This window comes from Parasteatoda tepidariorum, chromosome 3 (genome assembly GCF_982258835.1).
Source record: "Parasteatoda tepidariorum strain Cologne lab strain chromosome 3, Ptep-v5.0, whole genome shotgun sequence".
NCBI classification, from domain to species: domain Eukaryota; kingdom Metazoa; phylum Arthropoda; class Arachnida; order Araneae; family Theridiidae; genus Parasteatoda; species Parasteatoda tepidariorum.
In genome coordinates, this window is record NC_141757.1 from 85,817,031 (window position 1) to 85,839,321 (window position 22,291).

General features: G+C 26.0%; 2 protein-coding genes across 4 annotated transcripts in view; one reads left to right on the forward strand and one right to left on the reverse strand.

Annotated features, from left to right (window-relative positions):
• Positions 1-7,479, forward strand: part of Ass (argininosuccinate synthase) — a 33,657-nt gene extending 26,178 nt beyond the window's left edge. Inside the window, exons 9-13 of the mRNA XM_043046714.3 lie at positions 1,331-1,404; positions 5,046-5,103; positions 5,174-5,330; positions 7,076-7,141; positions 7,270-7,479. Coding sequence (XP_042902648.1) covers positions 1,331-1,404; positions 5,046-5,103; positions 5,174-5,330; positions 7,076-7,141; positions 7,270-7,306 — 392 coding nt within the window. The 3' untranslated portion in view covers positions 7,307-7,479. The remainder of the gene's footprint in view (positions 1-1,330; positions 1,405-5,045; positions 5,104-5,173; positions 5,331-7,075; positions 7,142-7,269) is intronic.
• A 1,275-nt stretch (positions 7,480-8,754) lies between these two features.
• The window catches only part of LOC107453481 (TAF5-like RNA polymerase II p300/CBP-associated factor-associated factor 65 kDa subunit 5L), a 28,668-nt gene continuing 15,131 nt past the window's right edge, over positions 8,755-22,291 (reverse strand). For all 3 annotated transcript variants that reach the window (XM_016070339.4, XM_016070338.4, XM_016070340.4), the window contains 7 exons: positions 21,726-21,929; positions 20,544-20,641; positions 19,842-19,923; positions 16,868-16,973; positions 14,285-14,453; positions 13,114-13,321; positions 8,755-11,537 (listed from right to left, as the gene is read on the reverse strand). In XM_016070339.4, coding sequence (XP_015925825.3) covers positions 11,429-11,537; positions 13,114-13,321; positions 14,285-14,453; positions 16,868-16,973; positions 19,842-19,923; positions 20,544-20,641; positions 21,726-21,929 — 976 coding nt within the window. In that variant the 3' untranslated portion in view covers positions 8,755-11,428. The remainder of the gene's footprint in view (positions 11,538-13,113; positions 13,322-14,284; positions 14,454-16,867; positions 16,974-19,841; positions 19,924-20,543; positions 20,642-21,725; positions 21,930-22,291) is intronic.

Below are 22,291 nucleotides of genomic sequence, written 5' to 3' on the forward strand. Positions count from 1 at the left end.
TTTTTCAAGTTCTTCGGCCTTTTCCTTAGGGAAATTTTGTTTCTTATTTGCTGCTAAAAAATGGCGTCTGATTCAGTCAATGATTTCGATGGAACTAAATGAAAACGTGATAAATTAATGTCCGATATTTACAGGCTCCCGCTAGACGGCGTACTCGAGCGTTGCGATCGCGAATAAGGAAACTCTTTTAGTTTTAAACCTTTAATTTAGAAAACGAACGTAATTGTAGAATGAGAAAAAATTGCAAGTAATTTTTATAGATTATGGATAAAAGAATATTTCATAGGAAAACAATATCTTTATGCTTTTATCAATTTTATTCTGATTAAAAGCAAAAAAAAATGGAAATTAATGAGGGAAAATTGTGTGTATCTACCATGTGATTTTTCGGCCAATAAAAATGCACCGACAGCAATAGAACACAGTGTTAGACAGTTATCTTCTTATGATATATAGATATATCTTAACTTTATCATAAAAAATATTTGTAAATAACACACAATATGCATTATGTGTTACATTTTTGGTATTTTTCTTATCAATATCATATGTTAAGGAATAATTATCGTATTGAAATTAAGCTTGACATTACTTGGTGGTGGGCAAATTGCTGAATCATTTAAACAGATCATGTCCAATTGGATAGTTGCACTTCAAGAAGACGAAGATCAGGGATACCGACATGTGTGACCTATGACATCAGCAGCTGATCACTGATAAGCAAAATGGCGTGTTTAAGTTAGAATGCTAATTAATGTGAAGTTAATTGGATACAGCATCGTATCGCACATCAAAATTGCTGAAATATAATTCTTTCTCGTCTACATCTTTTACTTAACTTAGATTTAATATTTGTTTACATATTTTATTGTAACCGTGATATATTTTTGTTTTGTGTACCTGGCAACTTCGATATTTGTCTGTTTATGTTCTACATGGCTCCGTGCTTGTCTTTGTGTTAAGTAAGAAATCTATAGCGAAAGAATATAGAATGCGTCACTTAAGAGAATTTGATACTTGACGGGCTTGGCTTACTCGAAATAGAATGAAAAGAACAGTTGCAAACGTAAACAAATGCCACGTTTCAACAGCCAATCAGGATCGAGATACCCACACTACATCACTTGCGGATATCTCATTGTTATTTTTACTCACGTCTTATAATTTTTGGCTTGTTGTGTATTAAATAAAAGTGTGTATAGTTTTAGCGATTCGTATAATGAAACTAACTGTTGATGATAAATTTTCTGCTTTTATTGTAAATACTATGTTTAGTTTATTGTGTCTTATTAAACCTCTGCTTTTAACATAATGTAATTGTAATTTTCAGGATGTTATGAAACTCCTGGGGGAGCAATTCTTCATGTTGCTCATGAAGATATTGAAGTATTCACGTTAGATAGGGTAAGAAATAATTTTAACGATCACTAATAAAAATATTCCTTTCACCTAAGATAAAAATAATTTCCTAAAACTAAAGTGATGATAAATTTGAGCATTTTTTATCCTTCCAAATAACTGTTTTATCAAATAACTGTTTCTATTCAATAACTTTTTTTATTCAGCAAATCTCTTATCAAAATATTATTTGAGTTAGAACCAATCGAGTTTTCAAATGCATAGGCTTAACAAAGAAAAATAATAATCTTGACATGAAAAGAAGCTCATTGTTAGACTTTCAGTTAGTAATATTTAATTATGGACATTGGATGTAATGATATATTTTATTTTAATTATACAAAAAAATTTTAAATTAAAACTAGTGTTAATTGAGTCTTAAAATAAGTTTTATCTTTTAAATAGAAAAGGCGTCATTTAAAAATTATTTTTGACATAGCGTTTTGTATGATATCGTATTTTCGTAGCAAAATTTGCACATTTAAAAAATAAAATAACTTAATTACATTTTTAAATAGTTAAGCAATTTATAAACTTTTTTTCCGCATTTTTCTTTCTTTTCGTCGCATTTGTTTCTCTGCATTTTGTATAATTCAGCGGAAAAACAACTTTTACAGTCTTAAATCATATACTGCCATCTATTGTCGATAATCGAAAACTTTATTAATTTCTTTCTTTTCTTTGAACTATATTTCTCGTCACTTTACTCTATTTTCAATTTAAAATCAAATATTTTTTTCAAAATTCTATACTTTTCAGACTATACTGTTAGACTTAAAATAAATAAAAAATAGGGCACCTGCCTTTCGAACGAAATTGGATGCCAGCGATAATTTTTGGTGGGGATAAAAGTTTATAACCTAAGTACTAACCTATATTTTTCGATGTAAAGCTAAGATTTTGTGATAAAATCTTTTCCTTTTAGTTTTGAGAAAACAATTTTTTTCTCTTTTTTAACCTACTAGAAAAATGTTTTAAAAAAGAATTTTACAACTGTTAGTTTGCCTACGTTGAAAAAGCGTTCTTAGGTCAAAATCAATTTGAGATGAAATATCGACTTAAATTCTTGTTGTAAAGATTGAAAAAACAATTGAAACTTGTATTTTTAATCCAATAGAAATCTTTAATTCAAATTTGAGCACTCTTGACTAGTAGAGAAATGGTCAAGATTTGGATTGATGGTAAACTCTTTTTCACGATAATATCATAATAAAGTTTGCTAGTAGTGATCAGAAATTATAACTTATTATTATCAAAGACGAAGATTTCTATGATATTTGAACTCTTTTGTTTCTTTGAAAATGGTTGGAATTTTGATTAACAGTCTTATTCTATTTCATGATCAAATGAAGCTAAATTCTACTTTTAGTGATTGGTAACAGATCAAAACTTGTGTTGTCATCAAATACGTAACTACAGTAAAGATTTTGAGTGTTCTAAATAGTTGGGGTGGGGGGGGTGGGGAGAGAAATCGAAATTCAAATTACAATATTCCACCCTTACAGGAAATGACTTAATAAAAACGTTAAAAATATAAGCAATAATCTAGAATAAAAAGTACAAATCTTATATTGAAATCAAAATACAAATACTATATGACATTTAATAGAAAATGGAGAAAAAATAATATTCTTTTAATCGCAGCATTAAAAAACGAGAGATAAAATAGGAAATGAAGAAAAAAAATGGAAGAAACTTTGTTAAGAAATTTATTCAAAATTCATTTCCAAAACGCACTTAAATTTAGTTGCTAAAAGATACATATAGCGCAAAAAAAAACTTTCCATTTTTGTTTAGAAATGATCTTTCATATTAGTCGGCACTTTTAATTACAAGACTGACTTGTTATCGGTGTTTTTATTTAACAAAATTAGTGGTTTTTTTTTTTTTCGATACAAGCATAAGCTCCAGGAATCTTATTATTTTTTACGACTAAAATATGCTATTTCCAAAGGTTTCAGATTTTTATAATTGAGATTCAGCAGCAATTAGTGAAAAATTTTACAAATTCCACACCATCAGCTTTTTTATAACATATTTTTGAGACAAATGTTGTGAAAAGTTTAGTCAGCTAAAATTCACGTAGTTCACATCACACCTTTCCTCAACACTGTACTCAAAATACCCAATTCCCAGGACACGTTTAAGTCAATTTATTTCAATAAAAAATATTGCTGATTTTGAAAATGAACGTTATATCAGGATGCAATAAAAATTCTCATTATACACGTTTTTTAAAATAAAATTGCTATGTACTATAACATTCCTATTTTCCTAATAGTTGTTCTTAATGTCAAAGAATACAAATCTAAACAGAAAGTTGTAAAAAAGTCGTAGGCTGAAATTTGTCTAAAAATAAAAGAAAATCATACAAATTGTAGTAGCATACACCCTTTCGCGAAAATATCTGGAAAATTTGTTTCTCTCAAGCGTGAGAGTTGTATTTGTTTCTTTGCAAACTACATGTTTACGCAGTAAAACAACTTTTACAGAGTAAAGTCTTACACTGCCATCTAGTTTCAGTATCTAGAAACTCTATTTACTGATTTATTAATATTAAACTTTCCATTTTACTAACTTTATGTATTTACTCAATTATTTTCAGCATTAAAAAAATATCATTAGAATTAATAATAATAATATTATTATTTCACTTTAATTAAAATCAGAATTCAAATCATTATTTTATCATTTACAAAATAGAATAATTAAATTACGTCACTATTCAGTACGAATAATTTTGAAGTGTTAACAACAGAAGGAATAGATTTATAAAATTATACCTTTTTTTTCACTTACTGCTTAATTAGAGCAATAGCAATTGTAAAGTGAGAGAAAACCAAATATATCATACTGACAACTAGACTAAGCGATATACATTTCGTCTTTAATAATTAATTACAAAACATAACAGCCGTTTAAGCTAATTAATTCTAGTTTAAGTTAATAAAACTATAAAAAGTAACAAAGAATTTAATTTATGTAAAATTTAAGTTTAGATTAAGATTAAATTTTTTTTTCAGTAGTAAATTTAAACAGAGTCTTCTACTAATGCTTCTTGAGTTCCAACAGTATTATTTATAAGATATTGTTCACAAAAGATATTCAGCCTTATTCATCATTTTCCTGGTGTATTTATTTATAGATATCGTTAACAAATAACATTTTCAGCCTTCACTACTTATTCATTTTTTATTATGCTATATTTACTAATAGATATTGTTTACAAATAACTTATTAATCATCCTTATTAAGTACTTATTCACAATCTATTCTAATCCTGTGCTAAGTGAATCGAATTACAAATTTTCTTAGAACATTAAACAGTGAAAGCAGTGTTTTCTATTTGTCATAAATTTGTCACATGATTGATCTTTATAGTTTTCGTTTCTTCACAGGCATGCGCAATAATTATGTCTAATTGACTGCAATAATTGTTATTTAATTTTTATGTAATGTAATGAAACTTAAATAAAAATGAATTTGTGATTTTCTAAAAAAAATTTAAAATAAAAATAATGAATAAATTGGCATATTAAAAAAAAATGATATAATACAACATGAAAATAATAGATACATTTTATAAACTGACTTCTAATTTTAAACGTAACCTATTATTCACTTTGGATTTGTTTCTAACGTTGCAGGAAGTTCTCAGAGTAAAAACAAACCTATCGGATACGTTTGCTGATCAAATTTATAACGGTAGGTAATGCATTTATAGCTTTTCTTTCCATAAATAAAATTATTTCTAAACTTTTACATTCACCAATAGGATTATGGTACAGCCCTGAAGGTGAATTTGTGCAAGCTTGCTTGAAACTAAGCCAGAAACAAGTAAACGGCACAGTCAGGGTAAAAGTATACAAAGGAAGTGTTAGCATAGTTGCGAGGAAATCACCCACTTCTACCTATAATCAAGACTTATGCAGGTAAAATAACAACAATTTGTATTTTCTACCACTATTAGTCAGTTCTAAGACCATAACATAGATCTAAACTTTAAGCTATGACAACAATTAATTCAGAGTAAAAATATTATAGTTAAGTTATAATTCTGTCTCGTCCCAAGAACTAACATAAATTATTGTAAAATAATTATAATTTATAAATATCTTAATCTTACCTTTATAATAATAATTTAAAAATACCTTAAAAATATTTTTTCCCCTTCAATTTCGGACATTCATAATGCTGATTGAGTCAATGTAGTACCCAAAATAAATGAATAAATATTTTTTTTTTTAAAAAATAGTATCTAGATGTGTACAAATAAAACTAAGAGTATGAAGTTTAAATTGGACGGATACTAGCTAAGTTATATAACGTGAAATATTTAATTAAAAAAAAACAATTTAATGTTCTCATTCATGCTCAAAAAGTAATAAATGAAGCCTCGCTATTATTTTAATAGAAAATAAATTAAAGTAATCGATTAAGATTAAAATAGTGCTCGACTTCGCGAGCAAGACGCCGGGCTTCCAAAGCGGAAGAGTCATCTCCTCTACAGATCAAAATTGTAATGCCATGTCTTTGGATCTTCCTCAGGGATGTTTCCCTGCCTGTCGCCAATAGCCCATTGCAGCTCCAGTGCGGCGTAAATAAAGTACACACCTAAGATTAAATTAAAACTTCAGCCATCCTTAAAATAATTTTTCAAGTAATTTCTTAAGTTTTTTTTATGAAATACTTCTTAAGAATATGCAGTTAAATATAAGGATGTCTAAATCATGTTCCGTATATAAAAAATTGCTACCAACTCAATTATAGATACTCCCTGTCCCAAGGAAGGTGACGGTATCCTTCATTGGACCAGTGATACTTATTTTCATTTTTCCAGTATCTATTTTACTTTTTGAACATTTATGTCTAGAATGGAAGGTAATAATTGTAGTAACGTGTACAAAACTGTCAGATTTGACGTGAAAATTAATTAGCATAACTATAACAATTTTCCCCTTTATAAAGCAGAGAGATTATGGAACATCTTATAATTAGAAAGCTGCACTTATTTCGAGAAATATAAATATTTTTGTTCTTAACTCTTTTTATTATAATTATATATATTTCATGTAAAAGAATAATTACACATAATTGATTTAACTGAACATTTAGTATCTGACCTATAAATGAACCAAATCCTAGGTGATCATTCAAAACAACTTTCACCAGCAATTAAATATGTTAAGTTTTTAATCAATAGAAATCAAATTAACCAAATGAATCAAAATTTTCAAACAAATATGTTGTTTGCTTTCATCAATTGATTCATCCATCAGATTTTGATATAATATTTGATTTTTCCTCATTTAAATAATTGCTTGCTTCATCTAATGTTTAAAGTGCACTAAGAAAAAGAAGGAAAAAAGAAACACCCTGTGTGCAAATAGTTTTCGATTCAGTTTTAAAAATTCTCGAGATATGACGAAATAAGCAAAAATTAAAGGATCCTGCTATTAAAAATATCGTCTGCTTTAGTTAATTAGCATATTTGAGGTCACCCCTTTAAACCCTTAAGATTGTATCCTAGTCAAGTGATGATTCGATCACTAGATCAAAAGTTATTTAGAGTACCTCGTTTTTTGTGCATTGCTAATAATTTTAACTTCATTTTTGACACGGATTCTACAAATATACATATATTAAGGACAGTTAAATTTATAATTTTTATTTCCAGTTTGGACATCCTAGGAGGTTACTCTCCTTATGATGCAGAAGGATTTATAAAAACACAAGCAATGAGGTAAACAAACTTTTCTTAAATACGCAAAATAATATTATTTGATTGATACACTGAATTCATAATTTTGAACTAATTCTTAATTTCCTTCAATCAATTTTATACATAATCATAATTTCTTTTTTTTTCAGATTAAAAGAATATTTTAGAATAAAGCCCAAACCATAGACAATTATTGAACTAGAATTGTCAACACTCAAAAGTGGTGTCATCTAAAGGAATTGCGATGTTCAAAGACGAAAAATGCTCAGTTCGCAAAGAGAAGAGCACTAATAAAATGTATAATGTAATAAAAATATATTTGTACTTTATTAAAATAAAGGTGAATATTATAAAACCTTCGTTTAAAACCAATTGCAAAAGTTATTAGGATTCATTAATAACAAGAAAGGGTAGAATAAAGTATTTTTACTCTTTTTTTTATTGATGCTGAGTGCTTTCTGCCTAATAACAATCAAGTTAAACTAAGCTTAAAAGCAACAAGCATCACTTACACATTTTAAAATGCATTCAATAAAAAAAAAATATTGTTTACTACTGGGCTCCGCCCCCTACACGCTAACGCTTACCAACCCTCAAAGATTACTATGCGATCCTATATGATTCGTTTTCCAAACCAAGCTTGCGACTAAGTTACAATAATACTTTTTGTAATTAAATAGTTATTTTAATATAACAGTTTTCAGAAAAAAGTTACTTGAGTTGGTGTTTAACTGATTGCTCTATTTGAATAAATAAAAGAAATACTGAAAGTACTTATTAAAAAGTTTTATTTAATATTTACAGTAAATTGGTGAATAGCTTTTCCTTAACTGACTGTTTAAGTAGTGAAACATATAAATCAACTTGAAAACATAAAAACAAAATATGTACATTTTACAGAGTCTTAGATAAAAAATATAGATAGTTAAGTCATAAGTGGCACGATTGTTCAATGCAGTAGAAAAAATAACGTTATTTAACGCAATTTGCTTTAAAAAAATCAATTTACATTAGCACTTTTCTGTTTTTTCATTCACAGACCTAAGAAAAGTTGAATAATCAGAAAAATTATTTAAAATTTTGAATGGAAATTAAATTAATAGCCTGTAATATTGGCATGTATAAACATTAAATAATGCCATAGGAAAATTAAAAATCTTAAAATAGGCATTTTAGATCCTACTTTTCCAGTAATTACTTAGATATTACTTAGAAAGTCATAAATTTATTTATGGCTGCTAATGACAATTATTATTTTTTTTTTTTTAAATTTTTGAGTACAAGTTCCAAGTAACTTTGACACATAAAATGTCTATTTAAAAATCAGTTATGATTTTTAATAAATATTACATATTATGATTTAAATTTTTAGTGAATAATTAAATCTTATATATATATTTAAAATTTATATCTTTATATTTTTTTTCTTTATGTTTTTATCTTTTTTTAATACTTGCAAAAAATTAAAAAAGTTTTTTCTGAAAAAATAACTAATAAAAAAACAAGATTCATCACAGAGATACCAAAAAACTAATCAATTTTTCAGTAATTAATAGAACTGTTTACTTCTGTGTAGACATAATTGCTACACATTGAAGATGTTACTGAGTAAAATATTCAGTAAGAGAATTAAATAAATTGGCAAATTGTTTTTATTATATATTGTTTGAAGTCTTAAAACACTTAGAACTTTTAAAACAAAATATTTAAAGACAAGTGCTGTGACATATAAAAATTACAAGTAGAGATTCTTTTGAATAAAAAAAACTAAAAATCATACATTGTAATAACTTCACATAAAGGAATTCCAATTTAGAGAAGAAATATTTATGAGCAAACTAACTTACTAAGAAATGTACAGAGCTACATTATATAAGAATACATAAAACATAATTTTACTTATAATTGTTGGGTATTCTGTAGTTCTCCACCTTCTAGATAATAATATGAAGAACATAAATTGCAAAAAAACATAACTTGCATAAGAAAAAATATTTTTTCTTTAAATTAATATCAATAATTTTAAAAATAAGGACTGTTGCATCAAAATATCAAAAATACTAGTTTGAATGTGAAGACTTATTTTTCCACAGGGAAAAGTTAAAAACATTTCTTCATAAATAAAATCAAGTTTTAGCAAGGTGTTATAAAATGCATTTTTTCTTTTTTTTTTTGTTGAAAATATGCATTCATTTTAACAAAGGTAAATAAACTCATTACATTTGTATTTTCATTTTATTTTTTATTTATTTATTAAAAAAAATCATTGAATTGAATTATTGCGGCTTTTTCATAATTTTTTTCGTACGGCCCTTTCCAAAAATTTTTTTTTTTAAAAATGTGTATTGCTACTTTAATTTCATATAAGAACTCAAAAAACTAAAAATGTTAACATAAATTACAAAAAAAGAATTAAGTTATGCATATTGTATTTAAATGAAGTAGGTGGAAAAGAGATATAACGCGTGGAAGAAAAACAATAGTAAAAGATATGAAAATTAAGATATTAACTAAAATGAAATTTATGAATTTGAGAATAACATTTTACTCAAAAGTGAATGAAAAATGAAGATCAGTTAATACATTTCTTACATTCCTTCTCTTTCAATAAAATTTATTACTAGATAACAATAAAAGATTAATAAGTATATATAACAATATATACTTATTAATCTTCTTAGCTATGCTAAAGAAAAGGGATTATGCAGCAAAAATGAAGAATAAAAATTAAGAAAACTTAAAATTAAGAACTGAAAAGTCTAAAATATTAAAACCACAAAATTTTTGAACATACATAAATCTATACTCGTTTTTATTTAAACAACTTTAACTTTACCATTATTAAAACAATTATAAAGTTAAAAAGAAATTAGACAAATATCACAAATTATTGGCGCAAGAGAAAAAGAGATGATGAAAGTAAAAAAAACAACAGTATTTTGGTTATACATCTGTTATTGATGCAGTTCAATAAAATAACTACATACACACATACATATATAACACATATAATCTTTAAGATTATACATCAGATAACTTTTAAAAATGTTGCTGTTTTCAACATAACACAACATGACTAACATATAAAATGAAACATAAATTAAGATTAAATATATTTACAGTCAATACAATCAAAATAATGTTTTTTATCTGTCACTACAATATATAAAAATATTTATTTTTTGTTTCCACAAGATGTGAAAAAATTTAAGTCTTTTGATAAAACATATCAACACAAATTATTTTTACTAGAATTTAAAATATAATTGAAAACTTTTGAACACTTCCTACACTTAAGTATATTAAATATTTTGAATACAAACAATAGATTTTAGACAGATAACAACATAAAACAACAAAGTGAAAAGAGTAACAACAAAGTGAAAAGAGTAACAACAAAGTGAAAAGACATAAATGCTGTTAACAACTGATTAATAAATTTTACAATTTTTTATGTACCTTAATTTCATACATAACTGACTTTTTATATTTATTCTCTCATCTTATAATGTTTACAAGCTATTTATAATAGCAGAATATCACATATTATTCCTTAACAAGCTCCTGATTTTAAATAATATTATTTACAACACAAAAAATTAATGCAATAGCTAGGTTTGACTTCTCCGAATAAAGAAATTTTTCATTTTTAGTTCTGGCACAATTTTAGTTGATATTTATGTAAAATAACATTCTGAATCAGATAATAATCCACATTTTGCTCACTTGCCAAGTGTGTGTGTGTTCTTTTTTTTTATTTTTAGAAAGGCCTTCATGGCCATGAAATTGATTTAGAATAGAGGAAAGAATTAACTCATTAATTTAAAAATAAGAATATAATCTATCATAACTGACATACAGTGAATCTCCAACATTTTCTTAGTTGGTAATTGTGATATTTTCCACCTCATATGCTTTTAGTCAAAATTGTGGCTATATAATTTTATCATTCTCAGGTGTTTGGGAAAAGAAAAAGGTGTAGGGGACTATGAACTAAAATATGTAGAAAATGAGAAAAAAATTTAAAATAATAATTTTTCACATAATTTTTTAACAGGTTGCAGACTTTCCTTTAGTTTCCCTTGTTGCATGTTTTAGAACTTTTCACCTACCTGAACCCACAGAAGAAATTTAACAGTTAAATCAAATCTTTCTCCAAATACAAATCATATTCACAGCCATAAATTTAATGAAAAGTGATAAACATATGGGGGTCTCTAGAAAATTGCGGTCATATAAGGTTTCAGAAGTGCATTTTACATAAGAATCAGCAAGAATGGCGATGGGGTTGATTTTCCTACAAAACAGTTATTTAGAAGATACTGAAACAAGAAGATTCCTTTCACAAAATTTGACACAATGCAGCTTAGAATCAATAAAATGAGTATCCACTAACTTCACAGAACCTTCTTCAGAACTAAAAAAAGACAAAATAAAACTAATTATTTCCGATGCATAAAATGCCATTTAAACTTAAACAACAAATAGTAGAAAGATAAAATTAAAAAAAATCATTTCTTAAATTAAACCTTAACAAAATTAATACTCCAGATAAACTCAGAATTAAACGCTTTCAAGTTTTTAATATTTTAAAAAACATGGTATAGTTAAGTAGTAAAGTTTCAAAGTTAAATTTTAAAAAAGTGAGTGAACATTTTTTAACAGAAATAAATAACAACTGAATCACAAAAAATTATTTAAAAAGGATTAAGTTACTAAAAAGCACTGTGATAACTAACGGAAGAATGAATATGAAATGAAAGGAAATGAAATTTGTATATTACAAGTCTAAAACCTTTTAGTTTTAGTACTAACCATGATTATTTCAGATTAATGTTTAAACATTATGCATTGTTAACTTTGTTCTTCTTACAAGAATGGCTAACATAAATTAATTGAGACAATGTTAAAATGGGGCTAAACTTTTAATATATAAGAACTTGGCAGCCCACTTCCAGTGGATCCTCTAACAAGTCAATGTCAAAGGGAATGAAGTCACCTGTCCTTAAGGGGCTCTTCTGAGACAGAAACATCACATTATTTCATAAGGAGTTCTTGATGGGGAAGAATACAGACAGGCATGGCAGAGAGTGCTTGAGGCATAACCTACATTGTGAGGGAAACAGACCAATTCAAATGGTTCCTCTTAACTCTTCAGAGAGTATTTAAAATGTGTGACTTTTGAATCTGGAAAAAAGGTCTTCTCACTTTGTATCTGAGAAATCGGAGGATATCCTGGATTGTTTGGGTTTTGTTCAGGAGGTCATCTGATTACAACCTTTTTTGGTGCTTGATTTTACCAGAGTATACAAACTCATTGATCAGATCAACAAATTAAGAAGAATTGGCAACAATAGAAATAATGAAATTCTTCTTACACAATTTTCTAACACCAGTACTTAAAAATCCTAAAGAGGATTATTAAGTACTGGTGTTAAAATATATTTTTTCATAGTGTTTCATAATTTTTTTCACAGTGTTTTATTATTTCTAATAGTGCTTAATTAATTTGGTTCAGAATGATTACATAACTATAAATAACTTAAATATTTCCAAATGTAGTAAATATAATGCAACTGAGCCCTTTTGTAACACATTTTTATAAAATGAACTTTATTAGAATTTATTTCTCATTATTCAGAGTATGAATGACTCATTGAAAATTATTTGGAGCCATCTAAATTTGAAAAAGGTATGTTTTCTGGGAGTTGCAATAATTCTTAAGTATGAGCAGATGATTTATTTTTAAAGTAAATTATTAAAAATTTGGAAGTTTTTTTCCTCATACGGCCTTCTGTAGGCATAACAAAATTGAGAAAATTCTTCATAAGATATTTTTGCAATATTTAAATTAACAGTTTTCCAAAAAAGATTGCATTCATAAATGACAAACCAATGTTTTAGAAAGTATAAAATTGCTTTAAAATAAAATAGTTATAACACAAATAATTAAATTAAAAAGAAAATGGAAGTTCTACATAAAAGATACATACTTATTTTTGTCAACAGTTTTATCAGGAGTTCCTTCAACAGTACCATGGAGAGCATCCCAAACTTTTAAATACTTATCACAGCCTCCAGTTGCTAGCAGTGTGCCGTTTCTGTTATAACTCATGCTTAATATCCGGCCAATATGAGGTTTGAATTCTTTCATTGCTAGACCAGAACTTAAATCCCAAATCTTAACCAAACCATTATCATCTAGAAAGAAAAATATGTCATAAAAATTTTTATAAATTTTGTTAGATTATAATAAAATAAGTTCAACATAAATGTTGACATTCATAGTGTGGATGGAAAAGGATAGAGTAATAATGCTAATGAAGTTCATAAGTAGGGAGTAGTTTGTACAGAAGTAGTTAGTACTGCATGAGCAGTAAAATACATCATTTAAATGAACTTGTCAAGGAATATTACATACAAGGAATTAAAACAAAAATAGTTAGAAATTAATAAAAGTAACAAAATAGAAATCTTGATAAAAAATCTATTGCGTCATGGATCAGATTTAACATGATTCCTAAAGTAAATATATCAGTTACATGAATAAACAATCAGTCAAAATTACACAAAATGAAATAACAAAAATAAAAATATGGTAAACTAAAAAGATTTTCAATATAATTTACTTAATGAATAAAATTTTACAAGTAATCATTAAAATAACCAAGTTTTAAATATCATTATACCAAATACAAAATTTATCATTGGTAAAAACAATAAAATTTTGCTACCTTATTAAAAATAACAGATAAGCACACTCGACTGAACTAAACATCCATATTAACACGAATGGGAGAAAAAAAAACTAAGCAAATTAAACTATACGTTATTATAATGTAAATTTAATTCTATAAGTTTTATACCAATAAATAAATTTATTATTATATTACATATTAGCAAGCAGCAGTTAAAAATAAATTGCAACAGTTTCAAAGATAGTCTATAGTAGTAGCTCACTACAGTGACGTGTAGTAACCTTTTCTTCAAAATTGCACCTTTTTAGTTGCAAATGGTAGCTCGGTCATAACCTTAACTGAATAGGAAAATTTTTTCTAAGGAATATCAAAGAACTTTTGAAAATGTGTTTCATGTTTTTAAAAAAATAATTGTCAGCAAAAATAATGTATATTGTTTAAATAATAAAAGTATGGTATTTATTACCAGCTGATGCTAAGTGTTTTCCATTTGGTGAGAAAACTATTGAGCTAATAAATGCTTCATGGCCAACAAAACTTCGCACAGTTCGAGCATCTTGTGTAGTCCAAAGTCGAAGAGTCTTATCAGTTGAAGCGGTAGCAATGTATTTTGAATTTGGATGAAATGTGATACACTATAAAGTAATTATATAGTTACAGTTAATTTCTTAAAATTTGACTAATCTTAGAACAACAGTTGTAAAAGCTTTCAAAATCAGTAAGAAAATTAAATATAACCTATTGACTAGCAGAATTTGTATTGATTACTAGAATTGTATATAGAAATAAAAACTAAGAAGTAAGTTTTCTTTTTTACAGCAACAAAAATTATTCAATAACGAAACAAACTTAATTGATTTTTTTTTTCCTTTTCTACCCTCAGAAAAATTTTTTATTATTTTTAAGAAGAAATCTAGTTAATCATTGTAAGAATAAGAGAAAAATTTCCAGAAACGGTTAGGGAAAATTTTCTAAAATTTTTTTATTTTAAAACACTTCAGAGCAAATGGAGTAAATTGCAGAAGTTTTGAAATAGAGCAACAGAAATGACACCACTTTATTTTCTAAAAGTGCAGGAAAACATTCTTAAATCTTTTTTTATTGTGAACTTGCAAGTAAAATACCTAGAATGAGTTTCTAAAAAAAATTTGGGAACAAAATTAAAATTTGGAAAAATAATTTTCTTCACACTTTTGCAGGCTTAAGGATGTCAATTTCATTTGTAATAAATTAGCATGTTTAAGAATATTTTATATTAAATTTCATTTTTCATTGCACAAATTACATTAATAATAAGAATGAATTAGAATAGGAAAAATATAGTAAAATAGTACTTGAATAATAGTACTATTAAATTATTCATCAATCTTACAATTTTAAAAAATTCCTAAAATTTTCGAATTGTTGTTTTGTTTTAGCAACTTTCTGCATTGATCTAATAGTTATAAATATATTATAATTGTAAAATTAGTAACTAACTTCTTAATAACTGATTGCCTTGAAGTCAATCAGTAGATCAAATCATTGCTGTGGGCAAGTTTTGTTTGCTCCACAAATTTGCATTAAAATTGTAAAAATGGAACAATAACCATAATAATTTAGAAGAAAAAAATGAGGGAAAATTGGGACTGGAAATACTCATAAATAATGTAATCTTTAATCTTTTTTCAATAAAAAAACTTTAAAAATTAAAACAAAAGACAATAGTGCTATATGGTATTTAATTTTAAAATAACCTTAAATGTCTCTCTTTTAAATTTGTTACATAAAGGTATTTCTTTACAAACACTTGCAATTTTGCCCATATGGTTATTTTTTCATAAATTATTTATAAAAAACAGCATCTAATTCTGATTTCCTAGCAATTTCTTAAATTCATTTCATTGATTTATGTTTCTTAATGAGGCTTTTTCTTGATTCCATTTTAATATGGCAGGGTTTTCACTCAATTTTAAAAATAAAATTTTCAAGGTTTTACAAGAAAATTTCAACAAACTTCCAGATTTCACTTTTGCAATACAGGGTAATATTTCATAAATAATGTAATTTTTTTTTTATTTAAAAATCAATGAAATTTACTTTTTGATAGAAAACGTGGTAAATAGAAAAAGAAAAAAGAAATAAAATGTCATTTTAAAGTATGTAATTTTACATGGCAAAACATTAAGTTAAAGCAAAACAGGTTGAATAGTTCTTGAGAAAGCAAATTTTAAATATACAACTTTTTTTGCTCTAATTAACTAGCACTGATTAATTAGCATATTTGAGGTGAACCCCTCGAACCAATAAGATTCAGTCCTAGAACATGAAGATCCAATTATTAGATCAAAAGTTATTCAGGATAGTCCATTGCTGTTTTTTTCTCTTTTTTTTTGCGCAACTCTACATAATAAATAAAATATGAAGTAGCTTCGTGTGATCTAATGCTTTAATTTATATTCATGTTATGTATTATAATAAGTAAAATCGATTTTAAAAATTCTGCGTAAATTCAAATAAAGAATATTGATGTAAATATATACATAACATATGCACTAAAAGACAGATATAGTACAAATAATAAAAAGAAATTGGTAAGAAATATTGTACTTTGTTAAATACACTTTCATGTAATTCGAAATATTTACAAATTTTAGAGAAAAAAATAATAATTTATGAAAATTTGCTCCTTAAATATTTGGTTTCTTTTAAAGATTTCATTATAATTATTAATCTATTTCCTTAACAGTTTTATTTATTACATATTATAAAATTGGAAACTTTCAGTTAAGAAACAAATGCCTTTAAAATGTGATTAATAAATAAAAACATCACAAATTTTAAACAGTTTTCACACAATTTAAAACATTTAACTCCAGAAGGAAAAAAAAAATTTATAATTCATCGAAATTTGCATGGTGACAAACTTGCAATCCCAACCATAAACAACTCAACCAATATAATTTTATTTATACATAAAATAACTCATTTAAATTAAGCAGGAAGGAATAAACGATTTTTTACATAAATTTAAAATATTTTGCAACATGGATATAAAACAAAGTGTTACTTCAACATCTCCAGTGTGCCCGACAAATATTCTTAAAGGTTCGCTTTCCTCAAACATCCACATACGTGCATCTTTTGAAGCAGTTGCAAAATATGCTGAATCAGGACTGAAATTTTAATTTAAAAAATTTTATCGAAATGAAAGATTAATAAAAATCACTAAAATACAAAAATGTACATAAATAATATTGCGGTTTTGCTGCTTTATATAAATTAGTAAATATTATAAAAACTTTGCCACAGGAAATTTTGAAGGCATATAATCCAAGTCTTAATTTGTTTGCAAATAATAATAATATTAAAAATCTTAGAAATTATAATATTCTGTCATAGATATAGATTATTTTAATTGGTTAAATTAAAGATTCTATATTGCTTTGACTCTGTTGTCTGTCTATTTGGAAATATAAAAAGTAAAAATTCCAAACAGATTATTAAATTTAGCTTTAACTTTCCCACAACTTATAAACACTATTTATAACTTAATTATGCACAGTAATTTATAACCTAAAGTATGTAATAATATCATACTTGATACAAGAATTTTAAATATTAAAAAAAAAAAATTCTAAAAATGTGTCATTTACAAAACCTATTACTAAGACTTAAATAGAACTGATCACATTTAACAAAAAAACCATACATGTCAATTTCTTTAGCCAGGTAATATAGATAAAAGCAAGCAAGAGAATATAAATATATAAAGGGCAATTGAAGCTAAACTTTCTCAAATCAGAAGGTTGTGAAATTTTTATAAGATATGTGTTGTGATGTCAACCGACGTCACCTTCCGTCATCACTACGAGTCAACTACGACAGCCTGTAGTTTCTATATAGCGGCGCTGCCTTACCGTTCCAGAGAGTATATATACCCATTCCTAATAGATGTTCATCGCTAACCTTGTTACGTGCTGTAAGCATGTTCTTGTTTTGTTATGTTTTATGGTTTTATTAAACTTATACCTTTGTTATTATGTGTCTTGATTGGATACCACCAAGAATATCTCACAATACAATACGTGGCAATGAGGATGGGATCGTATTCCACTGATCCTATTTCACGAAAATTGGAATTCGACCGCACGGCATGACGAAGTTCAACTGCAATTGGATTTTTGTTGACATCACATTCACACAACTATTTAAAATCCTGCACTTAGAATTATTGAAAAGAAAAAAAAATAGATATTTAAACCCTTCTTAACTGAATTGGCCATATTATTAAAGTTCAGATGATACCTTATAATCAAGTATTCAAAAGGATAAGTATGGTTTTACTCATCTGTATACTAATAAATATTAAAAACTACTTCCTTTAAGTCACACTAATTTGTTTGACGAACTATAGGAAATATAAAAAGAATTTAAATATTAAATTTTTAGTATATGAGTCATATGACTGAAGGAATAATCAAAAGAAACTGAAGTGGAAAGATACACCTAATGATATAAAAATTTCATTTGCTTAAAAAAAATATGAAGATAGTAATAAAAGTCAGAATGTTTTTAGTGCTCAAAAAGGAGACGCCCATTCTCAAAATTGATCAGGAAACAAAAGTGAATATAAAGGAGAACTTTTGTTTCCCTCATTCACCTACGGCGAGTCTTGAGAATGAGCGCCTGTTCTTGAGAGCTCAAAACATGTCAATTTTTATTTCTATCTTTATATATATATATATATTTTTAACCAAATTCTAAATCATCAATTATATCAGTCAAATAATTAGCAACAGAATAACATTTATTTCAGTTAGTTATCTAGGGTTACATAAATCTAATTAAAATAGTATAAGAATTTACCAATAAGTGGATTCATAAGAATGGGGAAACAAGATTTGCAAAAACTGGAATCTGCACGAAATTCTAATGAAGTGAGGGGGAAAATGTTTTTAAACTATGATGAATTCATATTGAGCAAAGGAAGTGTTCAAATCATCAAACCTGTTTGAACTAAACTGTGTTGGCTTTTCATTAGAAACAGACTTTAATTGTTCAATCCTTTTTTAAATTATTTTAATTCTTTCTTTGCTCTCAGTTACTTCAAAAAGAAATGGTAAGACTTTGATAATGTTTTGTTCTTTTAAATATACTAACTTAAAGATTGGCTTTTAATGTGCATAATTTTATGAATTCAATTTTTAACAAGGCTTTTGATAATATGTAGTTAATGGAATATTAATGGCAGTCATAATGGAATATTCCTTAGAATAATTTCATATATACAGACAAACCAGCAATTACACTGCCAAGTTAAAAAAAAAAAATGAAAAGATAGGTTATAAAAACATGCAAACGACATATATCATGGAGTGCCCTTTGTATAAAAGACTTTTTTAAAACATTAATTTTTATTCTGTAGGAAAATATTATAACAATTCAAAACTCGAGTCATTACTATTAATTTAACAGTTTAATCAGGCAGTTTTTCAGTTACTTTATTTTGTTATTATTATTATTTTTGTCTGTTTTATAAAATTTTTCACTAAATCACTCAATACAGAAATAGTATAAAAGCAGTATATGAATTTCGATTATTTTGCCACAAATCTTTAAAAATCTAAATTTAAACCCAAATTTTTTTTCACAAAATTATATAAATTCGTACTTAAAAATGCTTAAAATATATTTCATAAAATAATATGATTAAAGATTAAATAATTTTGGAAACTTGATACCTGTTTAATAATTCAGCTCAAGATTAATAAATAAAAATCAATTTAAATCAAGAAAGTTCTAATTTCAATAAAAAATAATAAGACTTATTTTTAAAAAATTGTGATTTATTTTTTAAGTAATTAGAAGAATGAAAAAAATTAATAGCAAATGGGCAATCTATTCAAATTTAATATATTTCAACACATAGAGTTTGAATTTTCTTGATCATTAAGGAAAAACAAAGAGATATCATTATTTTTTAAAATTACGCCAAAACTGTTGAAAAATAATAAATAAATATTTAAACTGAATTCATATACCTCATTGCAATATCCCATATTGGATGATTATGTCCTGAATAAACAGCTGAATTTTTAAAATCAACTAAATTCCAAGCTCTAGCTGTAATATAATCACAAATAATGTATTTAAAGCATCCATTACACAAACATTTTGCTTTGAAAATCAAAAGTTAAATTTTAAAATACTGCAGAATATAATTTTATCTGATCTCATAAATTTTATTTTAAAAGTTCTTCTATTACATAAATCGTTCAATATTTTAAATTTAAGCAATGTTTTAAATAGCAGCCTGTCTTGACTTAACAAATTTATTAATATTACGCAAAATTGAGTTTAATGGCACCTAAATCAGAAAATTATATACTGTGCCAATTATAAATTATATTACTTATCAAAATTAATGAAGTCAAAGAATGTTATTAACTTTTTACATTATATTATACAAATGACGTTACAACTATTAACTTCTGACCCCCTAAAATATAGCAAATATTTTACAACAGTAGAACTAGTATTTACTTCTTGTAGGGAACTTTCAGCAGATTGGGGTGATAAATATAATGTATTACCATTTTTGCGATAGAGTAAATACCATAAATATAGATAATTTTTGAAAGATATTAATTTCTATATTAAATACTATTTCGCAAATCAATTCCTCAATTAATTATCAACTATAATTATTAAAAATATGAACCATGTGAATAACAATATCTCACCAGTACAATCCTCAGAACAGGACAATAAAACAGTGCTGTCAGGTGTGATTGCTAATCCAAATACTGAGCCAGTATGACCATGAAGTAATCTATTTGAGCTAAAAAGATAATGATAATTTAAATATACAAAATATAATCGTATAATTTTTTTCCCTTTAATATTATTAACAAAAGCTTAAGAAAAAAGCAAATATTTTGATGAAGAAACAACATTCTTGAGGAAAAAAATATATAAAATAAAATAGTTTAAAACATAATTAGCATCCAAACTAATACTCAGGAGTTTATTGGTGTCATTCTGACATCAAAATAAATAAGCAAGACCAGAAATGTTAATTTTTTTCATACATTGTACAAGTAAAATTTAATTATAAAGCACATTTAGCTTATTCAAGCTTAGTCCACAAATGAATTTACCTTGTTTGGCATTAGTTCAACAGGGTATTAAATTCCGCCTCTTTTTGCATAGTTGTGTTTTTTCTAAGGTTTATGAAAAGAAGTTCTGAGTGAAAAAATTTCTATTCTCTCGATTTCTAATCTACTTTTCTTAGCCAAATAACAAAAAAATAATCAGTCAATACAGCGAGAGGAAAAAGTCCAGTTCACTTGTTTTAGATTCTAACTTTTGTCCAATCCAGTTTTAATCTCTGTAATCAAACATAATAAAATCATAAGTCTAACACTTTCTCTAAGGTGTCCTAAACTAATTGGAAAATCTAGTCTTTGCTAACGTCATTTATTAGGCTTATTGCATTGTGCCATATAGGTGCATTGCAAAGGGACATTGACAGTTTGCAAAGAGCTGGAATTTACAATTTGCCTGAGGCATATACACTCAAATCAAGCTGGGCAGCTACTTCGAGTGTTCTTATGGAGAAGATACATTATAATGCTCATTTAACTGTTATATAACTTGTAATGTGTTTAGTGTTTTGCACTATCTTTTACTTTAAAAAAATGCTTCATATCAATACTAATATTTTTTTAACCAAATTTTAATCTCATCCAAAGAAAATTTTAGATTGAAAATGTAAGAAGAGGAGGAAGCAAGATGCAAAACCTGAATCAAAATAGAACAATGGAAAATGGAAATTAATAAAAATATTAGTCAATATTATAAAAACCAATATATTTTTAAAAACATATAAAGAAATAAATAAAAATATCAATCATAAAAATTACCCCATATTCGAAACTTTCTCAACAGAAATATCACAAGATAAAAATTTCTCAAATTCTCCGGAATCCACCTTTACAGGAACTAATTTTTTCCCTTCTGATTTTATTTTCAAAAAATCTTTGGTTAGATCCCATAAATGAAGTTCAGAGTTTTCAAAGCCACATGCTAGTAAAGTGTTGCTGGCATTAACATCTACGGCACACAGACTGGAGAGAGAAAAAAAATAAAATCATTTAAAATTAAGGAAAAATCAACATAATTAAAAATGATGAAGAAAAATGATCAGAAAAACTATTTGTAACAATGATTGTAAAAGAAGCAACTTGAAGACGGACATCTTTAGTTCTAAAAAGTCACCTCACAAACTTAAGTCATGAATACATTTTTGTATCATGTGACACAAAATTTGTAACTTTTATCAATTATCATAGATAGCATATTATAAATATAAAATAAATAACAGAAAAGGACTTAATTACTGAGAACTATATAATTTTTAATATAAATAAATATGGCAGAGATTTCATTAAAGTTATGGGTGATTTAGTGTACTATATGACACATAAGT